Here is a 26456-nt window from a genome sequence, read left to right as displayed (position 1 = left end):
ATTACACAAATAGTTTTTTATTTTATTGATCTTAAATACTGCTAAGAAACAAATATTTAATTTTTGTTTATATTCGATCTGCCATCTTGAGTTTGGTTCACTGAATTTTGAAAATCTGTATTCGCATTTGTAATCAGTGACCATAGATTTACAACACATGTTCATTAAAAATTCTATTTAGTAAACTTTTAAAATGTTGACCGCCATATTAGATCCGCCATTTTCCGCGTTCCCGAAAACCTTATATGTGATGTTTTTTTTATTACGTAGATACACTTCTCTACTATTCTACTATTTTGGATATGTTTCATCCGCCATATTAGTTTTAGTTTATTCTATTTTGTCATCAGTGATAAAAAATCTACAATACGTGTTCCTTAGATATTCTAGGTATTCAATTGTTGACCGCCATTTTGGATTCGCCATTTTGAATTTTTATTTTCCAAATCTTAATTAGTGTCACCGAAAACCATATATGTGATATTTAATACGTAGATCCAATGGTCTACTTATTGTCCAAAAAATTCATTTTTAGCTATATTTGATCCGCCATATTGGATTCAGTTTATTGGAATTTTAAAATTCACATTTGTAATTAGTGCATAAAGACCTACAAAACGTGTTCATTAAAAATTACATTAAGTAAATTTTAGAAATTTTTAACCGCCATTTTGAATTTTTTATTGCAAAATCTTAATCAGCGCACCTGAAAACCGTATATGTAATATTTATTTATTATGTCCACTGTCCTAATTATGGCCAAAAAATTGGATTTCTGGCCCAGAGTGACACTTTTCAAACTATATTCCAGAAGTGACTTAAAAATACAAACTATGAAGTTAAAAATTCTGAAACAATGTATTTTGTTATTGTAAAATGTGGGATCTCTTCTAAATATCATTCTGAAGCCACTAAAACGTATACTTCCAGATAAAAAATGCAATAGTCATGGTTTTCCGGAAGTTACTTAAAAGTGTACTTCCAGACGGCGAAAACTCGAAATCAATGTATTTGGTTTTTGATACATGTGTGCTCTTGTCTGACAATCGTCCACAAGTGACTACACTGTACACTTCCAGATGATTAAAATGCAACATTCAAGTGTGTGAGTCGTAATTCAGGTCTCAGTTGGGGAACAACTCTCTCGTCATTGCGAATATATTTTTAACACGTTCAGGCTTGTGTTTGTTGCCTGGCTTTCGACAGTTTTGCGTCTCGCTCGCACAGGTGTAGTGTATTATTATATATAACTGTTCAAAGTTATATGTTGTCTACATTAACCTCGTGCTTTTTTATCACCTCAAGTGAGGTTATGTTTTATTGGTGGAGACCATAGAATTCTCAAACGTTTATACCCTGGTGGAGACCATTGAAACTCAACTGTTTATACCCTGGTGGAGACCATTAAAACTCTTTAACTTTACTGGTGGAGTACCATTAAAAACTCAAATTTTTCTAAAGTGTTTAAAGGTTTCCAGCTTCCTATATGAAGATATAGGTCGACTTGGAGGATTACCTTTAAACCAACATGGGATAGCCTGGCGTTTTGCTTAAGAGCTCAGCCATCAAACTAAATAATAAAAAAACATTAAAGTGTACACTCTTCAAACTATATTCCATTATTGTAAAATATGTGTTCATTCAGAACTCACTAAAACGTATGCTCTCAGATGAAAAAAATTCAACAGTCATGTTTTTTTGTTTAAGCAAAATTAATGCACTCTTCTAAATATTGTCCGGAAGTAACTTAAAAGTATATTTCTGTTGCCCATCACCCCTGACGTGGCGTGGAAGATACTTCCGGAAGACCCGCAGAAGAAACTTCTAGATGTCACTTGGAAGTAAGGTATTGCCAAAGACTCTTCTACATGTGACTAGGAAGTCACTTCTTGAAGTGACTTCTTAGTATCATCTAGAAGTGTTCCTATCTTATCTTCTAGAAGGTGAGTTTTCTCTTCTCTAGAAGTGTTCCTATCTTATCTTCTAGAAGGTGAGTTTTCTCTTCTTTAAGAAGATAAGTTTTTTCTTCTTCTATTTGTATACTCACCAACATAAAATCTATAAAAATAAATCAAAATAAAATAAAATTTTATAGTTTTTATTGAAATAATTGATACTAAAATAATAGAAAAAATAATTAATTGAACAACTAATCTAAAAAAAGTAATATACATATGTATCAAAAATTTTGAATTATTACCTTATAATAATATAATTTTCAGGAAATCTGTATTAATCTTCCAACTGTTGACTTGTACACTTCCAAAAATTGTAAAACGTTGTAGTTCTTCATAAATTTTATGATCAATCCATCAAATTGTAAGAGTAATATTTTGGAACGCATTAATCCTTCAACGAAATAAACAAAAATAATATTATAATTAATATTGAATATACATATTTGTAATTATTGAAATTACCTGTTATACTTTAGAAAGCAATAAAAATAGGATTCTCTTATGCTCAATACATTTCCCACCAAAGTTTAAACGGTCGGATCCATTTTGTACATTTTCTGAAAATAATCGACATTTTTAATTGGTATTGAAAATCAGCAAAATTGGTTCACAACGTTAAATGTTATGAGTAAAAATTTCAGACTACCTCGAAAAAAATTACGTTGTTTTCGTAATTCTTAAGCAGTTTTCTCAGTAACTACAAAAGATAATTCGACGAATTTTGCCACACGTCATTTTTTTACCCAGGGATCAATTATGTTCAAAATCATAACAATCGATCCAAAATTTCCAATAGCCTCAAATATATCGGTAACAACTCAAAATTTTGCATATATAAAATATAATATGAGCAGAAATCATAACACTAACGTAGATTGTTATCGGTCCACAATTGAATATGAATATGTTTTGTGTATGTATCAATCACTCTACGAAATTTTTTCCGAATCGGTCCAGACTTGGTCATAGCTCCGATATAAGGTCCACTTCCGAAAATCACTTAATCGCTCATATTCCATTAACTAATAAAGCTATCGGGGTAAAATTTAACACGAATAAGTTTATATGTATATATAAATTATTCACCGAATTTTATTTTCGAATCAGTCCACAATTGGTTATAGCTCCCATATAAGATCCTCTTCGGAAAATCACTTAAACTTATCGAGATAAAATTCGACATGAATATGTTTTGTGTATGTATCAATCACTCTACGAATTTTTTTTTCGGGATAGACCAGTAATTGGTCATAGTTCTATATGAGGTCAACTTCAAGAAATGATTATGCGAAATTTCTCCCTAATCGGTCGATAATTAATCACATCTCTCATATAACGATTATTTCCGAAAATAACTTAAATGCACAATTTCATTGACAATAAAAGTTATCTCTATAAAATTCTACTTGAATTTGTTTTGTGTATATATAAATCAGTATACGGAATTTTTTCCAGATCGGTCCATAATTAGTCATAGCTCCTATATAAGCTTCACTTCTGAAAATCACTTAATACCACAAAATTCATTATTAAATGAATTTGAAATTCATTATTATTGAAATACCGACCTCGGATTAAAACTCGAAAAATATGTTTTGTAAATATACAAATTATCCTCCTAAATTTTTTGGCATCGGCAAAATCAGCCCATAATAGGTCATAGCATCCGTAAAAAGTCTCAAGTTACAGTAATTCCTGAAGTTAATAAAATTACTGTATTTATTAAAGGAATTAGAAATGGGTTAAATGGAGTAATTCCTATAGGAGGTCAATATACATTTTTTTCGACCTAATCAAAATAAGTTCCATTAAGAAATTACTAAATGATGGTACCCTCACTACGGAAAAAAATCCTATAAAGAGATATCTAAAAACTAGATACATTGTTAAATGGGTTTTAATAAAAAGTAGCTTGCTGGTGGAGGGTATTTAAGATTCGGCATAGCCGAATATAGCACTCTAACTTGTTATATTTTAATTCGGCTAGAAAGGGGGGGAGTACAATATTAGCTACTGTTTTCTAAAAAAATTCAAATAATTAAAAATTAATTAATTTATTTATTGTTTTGGATCAATAAAAACATTACCTTTCATGAAAATTTTTTAAAACATTAAAATAACTTGGAATTAAACCGTCTATAAAGATCTGAAATTATTAAGTCATGGATTATTTTCAAAATTATTTACCGTGACTAACGATAGAAATACCTTAACGACCCTAAACGGGATACATACCCAGCTAGCATTTACATGATTCATTGGCGAGCGCGATGATTTTGCGACTATTTTTTTAATCGTCCACACGATTGTCCTCATTTTGTGAATCTTTTTTCAATCTTCCAGACGATTGTTTCATTTTGTGACTCGTTTTATAATCGTCCTGACGATTATTTAAAAAAATATATATTTTAATGTACCAAAAGATGCTTTTGCGAGTAATTTTGGCGATTGTTGAACGAATTAATCGTCGCTTATGTATTTTAGCGATCATCGGAGGATTGTTGTTAGTCAACGATCATATTTTACTCTTCCAAATGATGCATATATTATTGTCAAACCGGTTTATTTATATTACGCAACAATCGCCGATTACGGATTCTGGAGACAGTTGGGCGAATTTTACCGTTATACGTATAAACGTTTAGCAAAAACAAATTATTTTGTCTTCTTTTCAACTCAGTTTATAATCAGTGTCGAGACAAGTAAGAATAAAAAGTGGTTTTTGAAGTTTATTAAATTAAAAATTTAATTTTTAATAAAGTTTCTTATAAATACTAAGTGTATTAACTAAAAAGTGTTTTATTAGAAATCAAAAATTAAATTTATAATATAAAATAATTTATAATGCTATCAAATAAAGCAATAAGATTAAAAAGCAAACGAGAAGCAAAAAAAATGATGGAGTCTGCTTATAATGAAGTGGGATCATCCAAAAAACAAGTTAAAGGCAGAGAAACATCTGATTGCGATGATGTCCCAATTCTTTCCCAATTTCTTTCGAAAAATTGGTTGAATCGGATTTCACTGAAACATCATCCATTTGCGATAATTTTCCAGTTGAATATATAGAAGAAGTGAATTGGCCGAGTAATGAAATTGTGAAAGAGAAAATTAGACTTTGGACAGTAAAACACGGGTTAACTACAACTGTGGTCAACGAGTTATTGGAAATTCTTATAGAAAGCGATATTAAAGTTCCAAAAGATGTAAGGACGTTAAAAGGTACACCAAAAGAGGTATTAGCCAAACCAATGGGAGACGGAAAATATGTACACTACGGCCTTAAAGATGCATTAACAGATTTTTTTCTTAAAAGACGACAAAGTAAACAAACAAATCGCATTACTTCCTGAAATACACCATGGAGAACTGCTCTATGATTTGTGGTAAGATTTTAACATATTTGATTTAATATTTAAAACTAATTTCAAGTTCATTTTAGATTCCAATGACGTCGCTCAAGAAATGGAAAGTACTCCACTAACAACAGTTAACGGTAAATAAAGCATTAACATATGTATATATGTATTTTAAACTAATGTCGAGTCTTATTTAGATCCTAATATTATTTATATAACAAATATGCAACAAATACAAAACAAACCGCCAGATAATCAGACAGGTATAAGAACATTATAAATGTCATAATTTCATTCATTATACTTTATATTACATTAATTCTTTCAGATAGTAAACAAAATATGTTGACGGAGATTTTAGGAGAAGTGCGCACGCTAAAACAGCAAATCGGCAGACTAACAGAGGAAGTGATAACCGTAAGAAATGAAGTGCGTCAGTTAAAATTAATTTATTCTGAGGAAATTAAAACCAATTTAGTGCCACCTTTACCCATAAAAACTGTAAAACAGTTGGAAGAATTACATAAACAAATAGAAGAGAACGTGGATATTGTAGCTCAATTGGTATGTATATAATTATCCGTCTATATACATATTTTTTAATATAAACATACATATATACATATATTCATATCAAAATTTTTACAGAAATACGTTATTGGTAAAGTGGGTGGCGACAGCTCCAACTCGTTTGTCAGGAATGCAATTAAAAAAATGCTGAGCGATGATGTGGCTGCAAAATTGAGTTGGCGTGGAACGAACAGTAAGCCCAGTATTCAGGAATTCAATATAACGAAAATTATAACAAGTAAGTATTTTTTATAACATGATTTTACTGAATTCTAATTATTTTCTTTTTAAAGGTGTCTGCCATTCAAAATTTCCGAAAGCTGATGATGCAGGTATAAATAAGGTATTACAACAACATTTTGTTCATGCTGGTGACCGTCTCAGAAAGAGTGACCGAACCAAAAAGATTGATGAAGCCAAGAAAATTGACGATTTGGCTGAAAAATAACTTTATTTTTTAATAATTTTTCTATTGCATAATTATTTCCATTATTCATATGTATGTATTTATTTTCATAATTGAATTCAAATTTATATTTAATTTTTTTTTTTTATTTAAAGTTGACAAAAAATGCCAATGCAATAAACAGTATAAAACGAATATCAATACTTTTTATTTTTAGCATATTTTTAGGCATTTTAGGATCAATTAAAATCTTCTTTACGATCGTTCCAAGACTCTTCTATAATTCTTTTTATCGCATCGTAGAAGATTCATTAAGACGATTTTGTAAAGATTCTGTTTATCGCATCGTAGAAGATTCATTAAGACGATTGTGTCAAGACTCTTTTTAACACATCGTAGACGATTCATAGAGAAGAGTCGCGGCTGTGACACAGTTACTCCCGTTGCGTTGAACTTTCGTAATTGGAATACGATATCGTGGAAGATTAATTTAATCGCCACCTCCAATCGCGGAAGATCCTTTTTTGAAAGAAAATGCTAGCTGGGATATTGCTTTTGACACTAATACTGCAATACTATTTTTTGTTTGCTCTCTTCTAATTAAGGTGTTATACACCAGAGAACGGTTTGAATGCCTATTTTTTCGATTGTGAATACAATCGCATAAAATGAGCCTTGAAATGACAATATGCATTAATTTAATAATGCAATGCACGGCACTATTCAAAACAAATGAGTGTAACCACCCTGTAGGAAATGCCAATATTAAAAATGTGCTGAATCACTATTGACTTTGTCAGTAGTACTAGTGTCGAATTATACCCTATACAAGGCTTAGTGCTATTGACATTTAACATGTGCGTGTCATTGAAAATCCTCTAGTAACATTATGACTATTGACTTGGTATTGACTAGGTACTTCTCATGGATACATATGGTGACATTAGAACCAGGAATTTACTAGTAAATTTCTATATCGCGAGTCCATTCAGTTTTAATACAGACATTTTCTTAAGGAATATTGACATGTTTGTTGACAATGCCACTAGATATACACCACATCTTTGGTCTCTGTATTTTTATACCCTACACCACTTTAGTGGGGAGGGTATATTGGATTTGTGCTGATGTTTGTAACATATAAAAATATTCGTCCTAGACCCACCTTAAAGTATACCAATCGGCTTAGAATCGTTTTCTGAGTCGATTAAGCTATATCCGTCCGTCCGTCTGGCTGGCTGGCTGGCTGTCCATGTAAACCTTGTGCGCAAGCTACAGGTCGCAATTTTCAAGATAATTGGATGAAATTTGGCACGCATGTTTTATTTGACCCAAGGACGAAGCCTATGGTTAAAATCGGTCCATTATTTCACCTAGCCCCCATAGAACAGAACCCCCCGAAAAGGGCTTCTGAGCTCATAATTATGTTAAATATACAGATATATCGATAAAATACGGCATAACTAAGTTTTATAGAAGTCTTGATAACCCTGCCAAATTTCATAAAGATCGGGCCCCATTTGACCCTAGCTCCCATACAAAGTCCCCTTCAGAAAATTACTTGAATGTCCCAAATTAACTTATAAACGCAAATATCGCGATGAAATTCAGCACAATAAAATATTATGTAAATATAAATATATTCACAAAATTTTATCGGGCTTGGTCCATATTTGCCTCCATATAAAGCCTCTTTCAGAAAATTAGTTTTTCATCCATAAATTGCTTAAATGTATCGGAACAAGAGAATATTGAAGATAAATGCGATATTATGAAAAATAAATCACATTTAATATTCATAACTGGTGTAGGGTATCATATGGTCGGCCACGCCCGACTATACTTTCTTACTTGTTTATATTGACACAGAAATGAAAGATTGGAGACATTTGAACTAGTACTGTTGACAAAAAGATATATGGACCCAGTTTGACTGCAGGGCATAGACTACTCATAGACTGGAATCAGCTGATTTTAGCAATATGGCGGAGGCAAACAAAAAAAATTTTACGAAAAATCAACAAAAGAAAATCTAAAATGAACCACGGAAGATTTAAAAGAGGGACAAATATATAAAGATATATTTCCATCTCTCTTCACCTTACACTTAATTTTTTTCAAATATAAAAAACAAATTGCATTACAGTCAAACCCATTTATAACTTTTTCTTGCTCTTTACGAACTCATCTTAATTACCGGAATTTTGATAACTATTTTGATACAAAAACATATTTTATAAAGAATTCTTGGTTAAAACGAATTACTATTTAGTCCCATGAATAATATTTTATACATTTATCCTTTTTTATATCGAACTTCAAAAAATATGCGTTGAAATCAAATAAACGGGTTTTACTGTACATGCAAGTCAAAAAATTTGTTTGTGGTGTTGATAGTGTATTGAAAAGTGTTTTATAATGAAAGAACATTCAGGAATAATTAAAAAACAAATCCAGTACACTTTTAATTAGAATCTAAGCAAATATTTAATAAAATAATTGTTTTCTTTTTAATCTTATTTTTTTTTTGCAATTTGTTATTGTATGTATGTATATTAGGGTGGGTCGAAAATAGGCTTTTCGCTCGGATCAACATCTAATAGTGAAATTATGTTGTATTTTAACGTCAAATGGAAGACTGTAAAATATTATTCAATTATAAATTGGTTAAAAAAGTTTTGAGTTATTAAAATTTTCCCCGAGAATTTTGTGATTCTGAAGTCATATAAAAGTAAATATAATAAAATTTTTGTTAGTTTTGAAAAATTTTACAAAAAAATATTATGTTTATCTTTATAAGGTTCATAAATGTGCTAGTACGTATTTTTGTTCAAATTGGATAACGCTTACTCGGTTTAGTCTGTGGTCAAAAAAGGGCCATTATTTTAACAGCATTAAGTAAAAATTATATTATTACCAATTGTTGCTACATTTTGATCAATTAAATTGCGATTATTATTTTCGAGTCCATGAAAAGTTATTTCTGATAAAATTTCCGAAATTAAAAATCATTAACCCTCTAAAAACCGGGGTCAAAATCAAGTTTTTGTATATTTAATATTCTTCATTAAAAATAGCAAAATATGGTGTATTTAATTATGAATTCATTTTGACAAACTACACAAAAATATATCCAGAAATCTTGGGGTCAATTAAAGACCGATTTTTTAAACACTACAAAAAACACTTTTAAAAAGGAATTTTCTAAAATTAATTTTCTTTAAGATTTAATGGATCCAGTATTTGGTTTATCGTATTATTTGAATGTAGTAAAAATAACTTCTAAGAAGTTTCATCAATATCCATCAACAAATTAACAACACCATGCTCTTATTTCTTCAAGAACATAAAATTCAAAAATTTGATTTTGACCCCGGTATTTAGAGGGTTAATGATTTTTAGTTTCGAAAATTTGATTAGAACTAACTTTCCATGGACTCGGAAATAATAATCGCAATTTACTTGATCAAAATTGAGCAACAATTGGTAATAATATAATTATACCCTCCACCACCATCAGTGGTGATAGAGGGTATATATAAGTTTGTCGTTCCGTGTGTAACACCAAGAAATATTCATCTAAGACCCAACAAAGTATATATATTCTGCGTCCTTATCAAATTCTTAGTCGATTTAGCTATGTCCGTCTGTCTGTCTGTGTAAAACACGCTCACGTTAAAACTAAGCAAAGGAAATAAACCAAATTCACCCAAAATATTTATTATTATCCTAAGCAGTTAGTATTGAAAATCAGCAAAATCGGTTCACAACGTAAAAAGTTATGAGTACAAATTTCAGACTACCTCGAAAAAAATTACGTTTTTTTCAGATTTCAAAGATATTTTGATGAATTTTGTCACACATTATTTTTTCAGGGCAGTGATGAATTATATTCAAAATCTTTACAATCGATCCAATATTTCCCATAGCCCCCATACAAAGGTATATATTCCCGGAAATTAGTTTATCGTTAATAACTCCCTCAAATATATCGGTATCAACACGAAATTTTGTACATGTAAATTTAATATGAACAGAAATCATACTGTCAACGTAGATCTCAGTCGGTCCACAATTGGTCATAGCTCCCATATAAGGTCCACTTCCGAAAATCACCTAAACGCACATATTTCTTTGATGAATAAAGCTATTGTGATAAAATTCGAGTTGGATATTTTTTGTATACATACAAATCATTCTACCGAATTTTTTACGGATCGGTCCATTATTGGTCATAGCTTCCATATAAAGCCCACTTCCGAAAATCATTTAAAAGCTCATATTTCATTGTAAACTAAAGCTATTTTGATGAAATTCGACACAAGTATATTTAGTAGAAATATAAATCACTCTACGAAATTTTTTCCGGATAGGCCCATAATTGGTCATAGCTCCCATATAAGGTCCACTTCCGAAAATCACTTAAACGCATATATTTCATTGAATTATAAAGCTATCGGGATAAAATTCGACACAAATCTGTTTTGTATACATACAAATCATTCTACAAAATTTTTTACGGATCGGTCCATAATTGGTCATAGCTCCCATATAAGGTCCACTTCCGAAAATCACTTAAACGCATATATTTCATTGAATCCTAAAGCTATTTTGATGAAATTCGACAGAAAATCATTTCACTATTTTTTTACGGATCGGTCCCTTATTGGTCATAGCTCCCATATAAGGCCCTCTTTCGAAAATCACTTAAAAGCACATATTTCAATGTCAAGTAAAGCTATCCTGACAAAATTCGACACAAATATGTTTTGCCTAAACATAAATAACTCTACGAAATTTTTTCCGGATAGGCCTATAATTGGTCATAGTTCCCATATACGGTCCACTTCCGAAAATCACTTACACGCATATATTTCATTGAATTCTAAAGCTATAGGGGTAAAATTCGAATCGAAATTCGAAAAATTCTACCACTTTTTTCTCGGATCGGTCCATTATTGGTCATAGCTTCTATATAAGGTCCACTTCTGAGAGTCACTTAAACTCACATATTTCATTGTCAAATAAAGTTAATTTGAGAAAATTCGACACAAATATGTTTTATCTTTACATTAATCACTCTACGAAATTTTTTGCGAATAGGCTTATAAAATATTGTACCAAATTTTTTCTGGATCGATCCATATTTGGTAATAGGTCCACTTCAAAAAATCCCTTAAACGCACATATTTAATTATCAAATAAAGATATCTTGATAAAATATAAAATATGATGAATCACTCTGCGAAATTTTTCCGGATAGGCCCTTAATTGCTCATAGCTCCTATATAAAGTCCACTTCCTAAAGTCACCTAAACGCACATATTTCATTGATTAATAAAGCTATTGGAGTAAAATTAGACTTGATCTTTTTCTGCATATAAATCATTATATGAAATTGTTTCCTGATCAGTCCATAATTGGTCACAACTCCCATATTCTGTAAATAGATACATCATTCTATTAAAATGTTTTCGAACTGGCGTATTAATATACATTTTTCTGGACCTAATCAAAATTAGTTCGACAAAAATTTTGGCAAGTTATCTAAAAATTAGATAGTTAGATGGGTTTCAATAAAAAGTAGTTTGCTGGTGGAGGGTATTTAAGATTCGGCATAGCCGAATATAGCACTCTAACTTGTTTTTACTTAATTATTGGCAAAAATTGCCTTTTTCCCGAAATCCTTCAAATTCACATCGCAGGTACGGTAAAACTATGAGAGGTATTAAGCTCATTCTTTCTGTGTTTAATTCTTACATATATACTTTATAATATCCAGCATAGAAAACTTTAATTTTTAATAATCCATTTAACAAAATTTTTTAAAGTTTGAAAATGGAGTTTTGGAGATGCTGCTAAAATAATGGCCCTTTTTTGACCACAGACTAAACTGAGTAAGCGTTATCCAATTTGAACAAAAATTCGTACTAGCACATTTATGAACCTTATAATAATAAACATAATATTTTTTTGTAAAATTTTTCAAAACTAACAAAAAGTTTCTTATATTTACTTTCATATGTCTTCAGAATCACAAAATTCTCGGGGGAAATTTTAATAACTCAAAACTTTTTTAACCAATTTTGAGTTTTTCCATCTTTTTGGAAAGACAATTTTGTAGACATTACGATGTTGCTATAAAATGGTGCAATAATTAATACTTAAAGCCCGCGATGCGTGGGCTCTTACCCTCAAAAAATTGAATAATATTTTACAGTCTTCCATTTGACGTTAAAATACAACATAATTTCACTATTAGATGTTGATCCGAGTGAAAAGCCTATTTTCGACCCACCCTAATATACATACATACATACACACACACATACATACATACATACATACATACATACATACATACATACATACATACATACATACATACATACATACATACATACATACATACATACATACATACATACATACATACATACATACATACATACATACATACATACATACATACATACATACATACATACATACATACATACATACATACATACATACATACATACATACATACATACATACATACATACATACATACATACATACATACATACATACATACATACATACATACATACATACATACATACATACATACATACATACATACATACATACATACATACATACATACATACATACATACATACATACATACATACATACATACATACATACATACATACATACATACATACAATAACAAAATCTCACAAAAATATCATCAAAATGCTTAAATTTAAATCAATTTTTATTTAAAGAAAATATCTAAATTTATAAGTATAGTAATTTATAATTTTATAAATTTTAAATTAATTAACAATTTCTATTAGCAATAATTATCAATTACTTTGTTTAATTTTGTCAAATTTAAACACAAAAACATACAATATACTAAAACAAATTGCATACAATAACAAAGTCCTAATGAACAAACAACCCATCAAGTTTTATTGTTCAGTCGGCTTGATTTGTACTAACCAGTCAAACTATCAGTTTTTTTTACGTCCCTTAGTAAGAAAACGAAACCAAGAACTAAGCAATACGTAAGCAGTACACGCAAAACTGTTTTTACTGTTCAGTCGTTGTGTTCAGTTCGGCTGAGTTGAAAAACTTAACATGGCCGCTGCTTGTGTGTGTGGCTGCTGAAGAAAAACAAAACCACTTGCAAGTTATTGCAGCAATGTGTTGACACAGTTGACTGACTTCAGTTAGCTTGTAAGGGGAAATTTTAACGAGTTACTATTTTTTAAGCATGGTACTAAATTTAGTTAAATATTTAGTAATTTGCGACTGCAATTAGCAGTTTTTTGAAACCCTGTTTTTAAGCAGTTTGTGAACATTCGCCGGTAGTAACGTGATAATTTTGTGTGTCCATCGTGCCAGACTTTATCAAAAGCTTGAGAAATATCTGTTTATTTAGGGTTAGAGGGAGATGGGTACTTACGCGGGAATAAGGGGAACGGTAAATAAGAAAGGATTGGGATTTTTTGAAAACGTTATAACACTTATGTATTTATTGAACTTTTGGGTAAGTATATAAGGTAAATATAATACACTTTTTAGGTTTAGGGTTTGTGCAATATTAAGGTAGGTATTAGGTTTAATTCAGGTTTTATTTATCTGTTTTAGGGTAAGTATTTTATATAAATAAAACTGTGATACACTGATCTGTGATATATTTGTTTTTTTTAATTAATATTTAAGTTTCAATATTTTACTTTTAGGTTTAGGGTTTTCAGTACTAGGTTTTAGTTTTACCACTAATTTTTATGTTTTTATTTAGGTTTAAGTTTATAATGTATTTATTTTAAAACTTTTATTTTTATGTTGTAGGGGTTGATGTATTGTTTGTTGTAGCGCACACACTTTTGGTTTTCTCACAGGTGGATTAGAATTAAAAAGGAAAAGAAAAAGGGGTAAGAGCTGCAGTTGACATTTATGCAGAAGTGAAGTTGGCTGCAGTTAGGTGTGGGTATTAAATGGCAGCAGGGATGGGAATGTTCCATTGTTCACTAGTGTGAACATCCTCTCGGGCCCAGCAACCTGTGAAAAGAAAAGGACAATTATTTTTATTTATTCAATAAAAATTGTGTAGGGTAATAGGGTAAAATATGTATATTAAATACTTCATTATTAGTGGGTATTTATTGGGCAGATGATCCCATGACAAGCCAACCAAGGGTGGAATCCTGGGCTATAAGTGATCCCCCATCAATGTGAATCACATTCGGTTGTAGGATGCTTGTTGATATGGGTATTATTGTGTTTGCCTTTTCTAGGGAATGGCGTGGAGCTGGTATGGGTTGAGTTCTTGGGCTGGAGTTGGTGGTGGGGATCGGTCTTGGATCAGATTCTTTAAAATCCGGTTAGGACCGTGCAGTGTGGAGTGATGTTTACCACCACATTGTTGGCAACGAGCCTTGCTGGTGCAGCTGCCAATTAAATGGTTCCTCGCCAAACAATTCACGCAATAATGTAGGCTGACTGCCGTTTGATACTTCTGCTCCAAATTCATTTTGTTGAATTTATGGCAGTTTGTCAAACGGTGGTCAGCTTTACAGATGCCGCAACCAAAATATTTTGAGGGCTCGGTGTGGCGATGATGACTTCGGTTTCCTTTGCGGTAAGAAACGTTTGCCTTGTGGAAGCGCTCATTGCAATGGCCAGAACGTCTGGCATTTGAACCACTCTTAATGTTGGGTGCCATCTGTGTGAAAATGAAAAATTGATTATGAAATTATTGTGAATTAGTATGTTAGGGTGAAGGGTTAAATGATTCATAATAAATTTGGGTTAGTTCACAGAAAAAATTATCGGTAGTTTATTTTCAATTAACATGTTTTCCTCTTTCTTTAATTTAAACAATTTTTTATTTGTCTTAATTATCTCGTTGTTTAAAACCTAAGTTTAATAATTTTTTTTTTAATTTTATTAAATTTTCAATTTATTCAATTAATTTTTTAATTGATTCAATTAATTTTTTAATGGATTCAATTAATTTTTTAATTGATTGAAAAAAAATTTCTGGCCAACTTTTCTATTTTAGTTTTTTTTTAATATTTTATTTTGATTTCTTAAGTTAATAATTAGAGTCCGACCGAACTCAAAATTTCGTTCGGTACCGAACACCGAACCCGATATTCGGTAAATTTGAAAGTTCGGCCGAACCCGAACTTTGTTCGGTTTTCAAAGTTCGGTGAACACGAACTTTTTTTAAATGAAAAATAATACTTTTTTATTTTTGGTTTTTAAACGATTTATTGACAATGATATAATTATCTGTAAGAGCACGCTGAGAAAAAACATGGTTGTGATAACCATGTTCTAAGAGCAACATATTATGATTAAAATTATGATTGTAGTCTAAACATATTATCGCTATTGTAACAATTTTAAAATATCATATGATTAAATACCGTCAAAATATTTCATCATGATATTTTTGTATTTATCATAATATTGTTATACATAATATTATGATCCAATGTGATCAAAATTTCGTTTTAAATATGTATCGAAATCAAAATGAATTTTATCGAATCAGTAAAATAAGTTTTTAAAAAAATATATATACAATACTTAACACAATTCGCAAATTTCAATTTGCCAATTTATATGAAATTTTGGTTCATAAAAAATTTAAGCCTGTTATGAACGTTAGTAATTTTCTAAAGCGATGGAGGCCATGTCCAAATGTAAACCGATTTTGTCCATTTTGAATACCAATCAAACTGCAACAATAGTTTAGGTCCTATCGTTCTTTCAAGAGACTGACTGACTGACAGACATGTCTAGATCATTTGAGAATAAGAACCTAGAAAATTTTGATGTTACAAATGAAATCAAAGATTTATAATCGAAACTAGATAATTCAAATTAAATGTTTCACTTTTCTTAGCTTTTTAATCAGTTTCTGGTTAACAGTTTTTCAAATCAGCCGAAAAAACGAACGGTTAAAAAGGCGTTTTGTACCTATGTATATCCGAAATTTATTGTACAGCCAGGATGTATGAGAACTTCTGTAAACAGATTTTCAGCATTTTTAAAACTTTTTGATGATATAAAAATATGATAAAAAACATTTTATAAAAAGTTCGCATTCGATGTTCGGTCAAAATTTCGCCGTTGCGTCGAACGGTTTTGCGTTTGTCAGGTTAACTGCCTCGAGCTCCCTACCCTTTAAAGCTATTACATTCGGCCCTTCGTTACCGACTACTCCCGAGTGGGCTGGCACCCATATGATGTGAACCTTACCTCTGAGAGAGTATTCAGTTAAAGATTTCTTACAATCCAATACGGTCTTATATTAAGCGCTGTGGCGCTATATTTATTCTAATCCAATTTACCAGGGACCGAAAATAATTGTTATTTTTTCTTTTGAAACAAAAGGTTAGGCAAAAAATCCCTTTATTTTATTTAAGTACTTTTTACCATTATTATAAGATTTATATTATTTAGGTCTCCGTAATAGCCCATTCAGACCGAGTCGAAATTAAGTAATTTGTGCTCGAAATTATAAATGAAATCTTACCTTGTCAGACCGGTGTTTTTGACACTTGAACGGATTTGCCTTACAAGCAAAATCCGTTCTTTTGTGTAAAATTACACTTATTTAAGTTTCAAATAATATGTTGCTCACTTTTAGTACAAATTCTATTAAATTATATTGTTTATATCTGGTTTTCAAATTTTTATTATTTTTATACCCTACACCACTTTAGTGCAGATGTTTGTAACATACAAAAATATTCGTCCTAGACCCACCTTAAAGTATACCAATCGGCTTAGAATCGTTTTCTTAATTGGATGAAATTTGGCACGCAGGTTTTATTTGACCCAAGGACGAAGCCTATGGTTAAAATCGGTCCATTATTTCACCTAGCCCCCATAGAACAGAACCCCCGAAAAGGGCTTCTGAGCGCATAATTATGTTAAATATACAGATATATCGATAAAATACGGCACAACTAAGTTTTATAGAAGTTTTGATGACCCTGCCAAATTTCATAAAGATCGGGCCCCATTTGACCCTAGCTCCCATACAAAGTCCCCTTCAGAAAATTACTTGAATATCCCAAATTAACTTATAAACACAAATATCGCGATCAAATTCAGCACAATAAAATATTATGTAAATATAAATATATTCACAAAATTTTATCGGGCTTGGTCCATATTTACCCCTAGCCCCCATATAAAGCCTCTTTCAGAAAATTGATTTTTCATCCATAAATTGCTTAAATATATCGGAACAAGGGAATATTGAAGATAAATGCTTTATTATGAAAAATAATAGTTGTTAAAATAGTTGTTAAAATATGTAATTTTTATACTAACACAGGGTGGTTCATTGGGATTTCAAGATAATTTCAATGAAATTAAGCAAAATTACTTGATTTCAAATTAACAAAATGTATGGGAAATTACTTAATTTCGAGTAGATTTCGATCGAAACCCCCAAATTACTTAATTTCGTTTGGTCTGAATGAGCTATAACCAATTAACATGAGAAATATATTTTTTTGGTTATGAATAACTGTTATTCAGCAACCAATACTTTTTTGGTTATAGATAACCAAAATTTATTTAATTTATTTTTTTGGTCCATATAAATATTAACAGAATTAAAAAGCAAATTAATTTAAATTATATTTTATTTATAAAACTAGCTAAAACCCGGCGTGCTTTGCTACTCCTGTCGATATAAAATAAAAAATTTTCAAAATATATTCATATACATTTTTTTTTTAAATTTTATTAATATTTGTTTGTCACTATCCAAAACCATAAAGTAATAAGACAAAGAAAGTTTGATATTTAAAGTTATTATTAATGATATTTATGTACATATATTATTTCTTAATAATTATTTCTTATTCCTATTCATTAGCATAAATTTACAAAATATTACAAAATTACTAAAATTTAATTGACTTAATATTTACAATTAAAATTTTTCTTAATAATTATTTCCTATTCTAAAGCCTTGGGATATACAATATTTTTCGTTTTCCCCTCAGGCGCGTAGATATACAAATCTGAAGGTTTCTCAACTCGCGAGCATGCAACATAAAGCTGACCATGTGAGAAGCATGGATTTTCGAGATTTATTCCACACACTTGCAGGGATTGACCCTGAAATTTATTTATTGTCATCGCGAATGCCAAACGTGTAGGAAATTGCAACCGTTTAAAGTCGAATGGCATTTCCGATGTTGTCATTGAGATCCGAGGTAGTAAGACATCCGTTCCTTTATATTGGCCAGTTGTAATCGTTGCTTCAATTAAGTTGTTCATTAATTTTTTAACTGTTAATCGAGTACCATTACAAAGACGTGGTGGATCAATATTTCGCAATAAAATAATTGGAACGCCAATTTTCAACTTCAATTCGTGGGGATACATTGACGACATCATCATTATTTGTAACAGTATCGATGGATTTATATGTTTTTAAATTACCATCGATTCTATTCAAAATAATATTATTGATACAATTAACGTCAATGTTTTTGGGTGCCAGTAAAGCACGCTCACATAACCACTGCCTATTTTTGAAATTACGTTGAAGATTTGGAAAAACACAATATATTAACTCTTTCTTTGATTGTGTGATCCTACAAAAGTTAGAGGGAAACTTTACACAATTTGTGGTTGGCTCAATTGTCATTTTTCCATTTCCTAAATCCAGCAATTGTTTTGTTGTTAATTTTAACGTGTGAACATGTTGCCAGAGATATGATGATTTTAGGCAAACATTGAGTTCATCAGCCGGTGTTGAACCAGGTATCACAGGAAGTGTCTGGCGAAAATCACCCGCTAAAAGAATTAATGCACATCCAAATAAATTAGAATTACTTCTCATGTCCTTTAAAGTGCGATCAAGCGCTTCTAAGTATTTTTTGTGGGCCATGGTGCATTTATTCCACACTATTATTTTATATGTTTGCAGGATTTTACCCATTGAAGAATTTTTCTTAACATTACATGTATAATCTTCAGAAAATTGTGTTTTCAACGGTAATTTGAGTGCATAATCTAAAAGTGTTGCTGCAATACCTGATGACGCAATGGCTAAGGCAATATTCTTTTGTGATCGAACTTTAGCTAAAATTAATGAGATGAGAAAGGTTTCTCCGGTTCCTCCTGGCGCATCAATGAAATAAAATCCTCCTTGTAAGAAATAATTATTAAGAAATAATATATGTACATAAATATCATTAATTAATAAAATACTTTAAATATCAAACTTTCTTTGTCTTATTACTTTATGGTTTTGGATAGTGACAAACAAATATTAATAAAATTTTTATAAACAAAAAATGCATATCAATATATTTTGGAAATTTTTTATTTTATATCGACAGGAGTAGCAAAGCACGCCGGGATTTAGCTAGTTTCAACATATAAAGTAGCCTATAGTTCCTTCCAGACATACAGGAAGAAACTGTGAAAATTTCAGGAAAATCGGTCCAGCCGTTTAGTAGTCTATAAAGCACAAACAAACAAACAAACAACATACATACATACATACACATACATACATACATACATACATACATACACATACATACATACATACATACATACTACATACATACATACATACATAACATACAATACATACATACATACATACATACATACATACATACATACATACATACATACATACATACATACATACATACATACATACATACATACATACATACATACATACATACATACATACATACATACATACATACATACATACATACATACATACATACATACATACATACATACATACATACATACATACATACATACATACATACATACATACATACATACATACATACATACATACATACATACATACATACATACATACATACATACATACATACATACATACATACATACATACATACATACATACATACATACATACATACATACAAATATAACTTATAATAATGGTTAGTTATAACACTTATTTTAAATCCATCACTATTAATTGGTAATGAGATCTTATCGTCATTTTATATAATAACCGTTACGTCCCTGCAATTTACGCATTCCGTTATTGCTCGTACTTCTGCCTGGTAGCTTGTATGGGTCTTCAATATAGAACCCCAGCCCCACTTTGTCCCCAATTTAGAGCCATCCGTATAGCATCAGATTCCTACTGGTATCTGCTCTAATGTTCCGCTTGACCAAGACATTCTATCTGGGATCAGCGTTTCAAAGTTTTCGACATATTCTGTGTCTGGTATACGATCAGGCACATCCGATGATTGTGTATAACCTTCCAATATATCCAGTATACATTGATGAGGTGTCCTATAAGCGCTTTTGGCCAGTTCGCCTAAAATAAAGAGACGTTCGGCTGTAAGCGCCGCCTCATTAAATATGTTTCAATGGGTGGAATATCTGGCAACGTTTCCAGAGCTTTGGTTGAAGTAGTACACATGACACCACTTATACCCAAGCAGCATGTACGCTGAACTCCCTGTAGCAGTTTGATATTCGACTTTTTGTCTAAAGTAGTCAACCAGATTATTGAAGCATAAGCTAGAATTGGCCTAATTACACTTTTATAAAGCCAATTTGTCATAGAAGGACTAATAGTTCTCCTACATATCGCCCAGCACCGATGTGCCTTGTTGATCCTAACCTCTATGTGGTATCTCCATTTTAATTTCCGGCCGAGGATTACACCTAAGTACTTAACTTTGTCTGTTACTGGTATCTTCTTGCCCAGGAAGCAAGGTTCAGTATACGTAGAAATTTTTGTCTTTCTTGTGAAAAGACAGATTTCCGTTTTTGCCGGGTTGAGGCCTCTCGGTTGAGCCCAACTCAAGCCGTATTCAGAGCCGCCTCAGCCTCATGAGTAATTTGGATCCTTTCCCTCGTTTAGGGTCCTTAGGAGGCTATTAATCGTGGTTACCAAGAGTAAAGGTGACAAAATGCCTCCCTGTAGTATACCGCGAAATACCTTTTTCCTGATAGTTATATCGTACATCTCGCAGCTTATCTATCTGTTCCTTAGCATGTGGTTGATCCAGTTACGGAGCACCCGGTCAACATAAAACTGGTCTAGAGATTGGATAAGAGTATCAGTGTGCACGTTATTGAATGCGCCTTCAATGTCAATGTATACCGCCAGTGTATACAGTTTGCTATCAAAGGATGCACCTATGTAGTGGACAACTTCGTTTAAAGCGGTTTCCACCGATCGTCCCTTTACATAAGTTTGCTGCTTAGATTTAAGGTCTTTGTCTGGTATACTTCACAGCGTATTCCTGTATGTCTATCTATCTATCTATCTATATATCTATCTATCTATCTATCTATCTATCTATCTATCTATCTATCTATCTATCTATCTATCTATCTATCTATCTATCTATCTATCTATCTATCTATCTATCTATCTATCTATCTATCTATCTATCTATCTATCTATCTATCTATCTAAAAATGAATCTGTGTTTGTTTGTATGTTTATATGTTTGTATGTTTGAACGTTATAGACTACTAAACGGTTGAACCGATTTTATTCAAATTTTCACAGCGTATTCCTGTTTGTCTGGAATAGGTAATAGGCTACTTTTTATTTTGCAACGCCTATATTAAGAAAATATTAAATCCGTATATTTTAGATAATATAACAGTTAGAGTCCTCAAATTTTGTCGGAGCAACTTTAGTGTCAATATGATTATTTAGGACAAAAAGTAGGCGGACTATCATTAGAGGGCGTGACACCTCCCACATATAATATATATAAAATACGTTTATCTTGGAAACTATTACAGTTAGAATATTCAAATTTTGCACGAAAAACATTTTGGGTAATAAATTGGCGGACTACCCATGAGGGGAGCGGCACCTTCCATATTAATTAAAGACAAAAATTCGTTTATCTGGAAAACTAATGGAACTAAATTCTTCAAATTTCGCACGAAGAACTTAAATATTCATCTGAACATATTGGAGGAAAAAAAAGCGGACTTTCATCTGGGGGGTCTTGAAGCCCCCACATGAATCAAATAGAAAAATTCGTATATCTGAGAAACTATTAGAGCTAGAATTTTCAAATTTTACATGGAGAACTTTGAAATTCATGTGAACATTTAGAGCATAACCGGCGGCTTGGCACAACATATATGTATTAAATACAAAATTTCGTGCATCTTGGAAACTCTTATAGATAGAAATTGACGATAGATGGAAACTGGCGAACTTACAATTTGCTTGACATCTCTCATATATAACATATTATAAATCTGGAAAACTATTGTAGTTAGAATCTTCAAAATCGTTAAGTGGGATTTTTATTTATACATATTCCTTTAAGGGTAGCAAAGCACACTGGGTATAGCTGGTATTTTATAAAAACAATTAAAATTAAATGCAAATTTTGTAAATAAACACTAATTTCACTAAAACTAATTTTAAAAATCAATTTTAATTGCACAAAAACAAAATTTTAAACAAATTTTACAATAAAATGACGTTTGTTAACAAGGCAAATATAGACATGGGGTTAAGGAGTGCTAAATTGGCCAAAAATTGCCCTGAAAATCGATAAGTTTTCGATACCTGTTAATGGTCCCAAAACTTTTTCGACACTAAATAATAAAAAAAAACCGTTTTATAGGTCATTTTAGTATTTTTACCAATTTATTTTATACTAGATATTTGTACCCGGCGTTGCTCGGGGTTTTAAGTGGTTTCATAACATTATACTTAAGTATTCTCCCGTCAGAGTAAACTAAAAAATCTGCTTTATGTCCATAGATTAATTTCTGAAATTCTGAACATTCAGAAATATAAAAATTTTGTTGACTTAAATAACATAACATACAACAATTTTTTTGCCAAATTATAAAGCTAAAAAGACTCCAAATTTATAATTCTAATACTATCTAGTTAGGTAAAACTATAGTATACATATTTAACTTAGGAAAAAGAATAATTCTTGACTTAAAGCATAAAGTGCTAATTTTTCCCTAACTTCTTCGTGTTTCAAAACATGGTGAAGGTCTCCTTATGAAGAAAGTCCTTACAATTTCTTTGTGATCTTATAAAGCTACAAAAGAAATTTCATTGAAATTTCACAGTACCAAAACTACTACCCATAACCTCTTTCTCCATTGAATTATTCAAATTTATGTATTTTGTTTAATATACTTTGTATCACTTCAAGGTTTTAAGTAGGAAAGATGTAAGACTTATCGGTCGATAGGACTTAGGTGTTGTATAGCTAGGTTTTCCTGGTTTAGGTATAGATATTACCCTTGCATAATGCCATTTAACTGGTGTATATGTTAATTTCAAGCATGCAGTGAATATTTGTGACAGATGTACGGAAACCAGTCCGTCTGCAAAAGTGCCGGGAAAATTCCTTTAACCGTGTCAGATGTAGTAACTATTTCCGTATTAGCCTCCCCTTCCTCCAATATCGGTTCATCTATATTATTCGATATACCGGGTGAGAAATGAGAATTTATTAGGAGTTTCATTGTCTCCTCCATATTCTCCAGCCTCCTACCCGTGTCATCGATCATACACTGCGGCTGAACATGAGTTTTGGATAGGAACTTTTTATCTTCGATACGTCATTTACGCTCTCTACCTGTTCACAGAAAAGTTTCCAGGAGTCTCGTTTGGCTTTTCGAACGATTTTCTTATATTCGCCAAGTTTATTACGATACTCATCCCAGTATACTGCGGTCTTTTTACGACGTGTCCGGTTAAATAGTTTGCAAAGAGTCTTCCCAAGGTTACGGATCTCCCCGGTTACCCAGGGTCCTCGAACGATTCAACTAGGGCATTTGTGAACGTTTCTACTTTGGCGTCTATATCCTCCTTATTTCGACATTGAAAATTGTCCTGACCTAAACGGTTCTTTAGTAAGGCTCCGAACATTGTCTAATTAGTTAAGACTTATTCCGAAACTTTATCGGCTTTGGTGGTGGTCTTAGTATTTTGAATCTTATGTACCGATGGCCAGAAAAGGATTGCTCGTCTGAAACTTTCCAATCTTGAATTTCGTTTATAAGCTCTTTTGAACATATAGTTATGTCTAATACTTCTTCTCTGATTCTATTGTCAAAGGTAGCTTTATAGCCTAAGTTCAATGTGATCAAGTCTTTAGTATTAAGGAAATCCATAAGGGCTTGTCCTCTGCGATTGGTGTTTGTACTACCCCAGGCTACATGGTGGGAATTTGCATCACAACCTATTACAATTATCTTATTTTTTATGATGCTGTATTCATAGGTTTTTTAGTGTCCTTTTCGGGGCATGTTGTAACAGTCCTTCCAATCGATACCTTCCCAATTTTGAATATGTCAGCTTTAGAAGCGAAGTAAGCCCTACCTTTAGAAGCGAAGTAAGCCTTACCTAAGACTAGCCATGGAATTCTTGTCGATACCTATTACAAATAGAGTAGAAGACATCCCATAGAGTAGAAGACATCCTGTAGAAGACATCCCATTTTTCCACAGCCAGCTCAGCATTTTGACATCCAAGAATTTCCAGTATACGTTTACTAGCCAGTTTACTGCCCCATCCTTTTATGTAGACAGTTCACTCTTCTTTGCCAGTCCCAGCTTAGCGCCGTCCCAGGAAGGATGGATACTTACCACCAAGTTCTTTAGGGTGCTAACACATTGGTGAGATGCCAACCTCATCAACATCACGCCCATTCTGAACTCGCAGCTCTCGCTCTCTATTGGTTGTTTGCCCTTTGAAGCGATTGCATGGTCCACTATCTTATTGTTGACCAGGTCTTCTATTTTACTCTCTTGGTCTATTGGAATTTTGCCTGTCGGATTACCAGCATCGTAAACAGCATAGCAGAGATCGTTCCGATGACTTCTTCTGGCAATTTTGGCATTCTTTTCCACCTTTTAGCTTCTCCTTCCTCGTTTTTCGGGGCTTCTTTTGAGATACCCTTACCTTCGAGGTTGGTTTCGCCGACGTGTTCGCCTTCGAAATATCTGGCTTGGCGTTATCAACCTTACTCGTAGGATTCTGACTCGTGGGATTGACTAACTATGATATCCTTAAGCATCTTTTTCAATTTCCTCCTCCGTGCTCCAGGTAGTCTTTTCTTAGTAATAGGTAGTTTAGCTTTGCTATCACTTACCTCTTTCACCATTTGCTCTACTTCTTCCTTCTTGGGATTTACTATAATGGTGTTGTTATTATCATCTGAGGATTCAGAGTCGGAACCCTCACCTATGTGTAAAGGCTGAGGTAGCTCTCTCTCTCCGAGTACATCCTTCCCTTTCACCCCAATATTTTTGCCAATGGCATACTGTACACTTGACGCATTGTCCGCCACGGAAGCCAAGGTACCCACCTCCGTAGTAGTATTTTGCTCACGATTGCAGGATGGCGACGACACGTGACTCGCGAGTGGATCAACACTTGCCGTCGGTACTGGGTTTTTTAGGCCCTGCACCCTAACTTTTATCTTGAACCCTCCCTCAGCTTGAGTGAAACAAAAACTGGGGAGGACAGATGGTCCATCACCACCCCCTATCCGCCAACCGGGGACACGCACGGTAGGAAAAACGGGAAAACTCCCCCGAAAACTGACAAAAATAACATTTTTTTCGTAAAATCAAAAATATCTAATTTCAAAAGTAAATTATCAATTTGAATAATAAAGCTTATATTTGTGTTGCATATCTTAAGTTGATATTTTACTTCAGCAGAGATTTGGAAAATTTTTGTTTTTACGAAAAAAATTCTATTTCAACGTTATATTTTAAAAATATGTTTTCTAATAAAATGTGGGTCAAAAATTATCGTGAATCGTAAAATCGTAAAAAAATATAAAAATTTGTATTTAGATCTAAATATCTTACACATTTCCTTACAAAATATAAAAGCGTGTGTACTTTTTGAAAAGTACAAAGTAAAATCTTTCCAAAACAGTTGAAAAATATTAAATCAGTTAGGAAAATTTTGAGATATGATTTTGTTGGTCTGTCTAGTCAACAAAAAGCTGTTTCTTCCAATATCTTCCGATTTTTAAGGTATATTGAAGATTCTAAAAATAGTATTGTAATCTACTCTTTATGCACTATAATACCAATTAACCAGAATCACGATCTCGTGCAAGTAGTAGGCCA

At 31.9% G+C, this 26456-nt stretch overlaps 1 protein-coding gene across 1 annotated transcript; it reads left to right on the top strand.

Annotated features, from left to right (window-relative positions):
• The first annotated feature begins 5246 nt into the window (after window positions 1-5246).
• On the top strand, window positions 5247-6384 carry LOC119614717. Its single transcript, XM_037970840.1, has 6 exons — window positions 5247-5344; window positions 5401-5454; window positions 5515-5580; window positions 5646-5881; window positions 5966-6125; window positions 6181-6384. The coding sequence occupies exons 1-6, from the start codon at window positions 5320-5322 to the stop codon at window positions 6333-6335; spliced, it is 696 nt and encodes a 231-aa protein (XP_037826768.1). The 5' UTR covers window positions 5247-5319; the 3' UTR covers window positions 6336-6384.
• Window positions 6385-26456: the final 20072 nt, after the last annotated feature.

This window comes from Lucilia sericata, unplaced genomic scaffold (genome assembly GCF_015586225.1).
Source record: "Lucilia sericata isolate MDLA Ls3-8-SP2 unplaced genomic scaffold, ASM1558622v1 Contig000043F_arrow, whole genome shotgun sequence".
Classification (NCBI taxonomy): domain Eukaryota; kingdom Metazoa; phylum Arthropoda; class Insecta; order Diptera; family Calliphoridae; genus Lucilia; species Lucilia sericata.
Note: the sequence above shows the minus strand (reverse complement) of the source record. Positions and strands in the feature narration are given on the sequence as shown.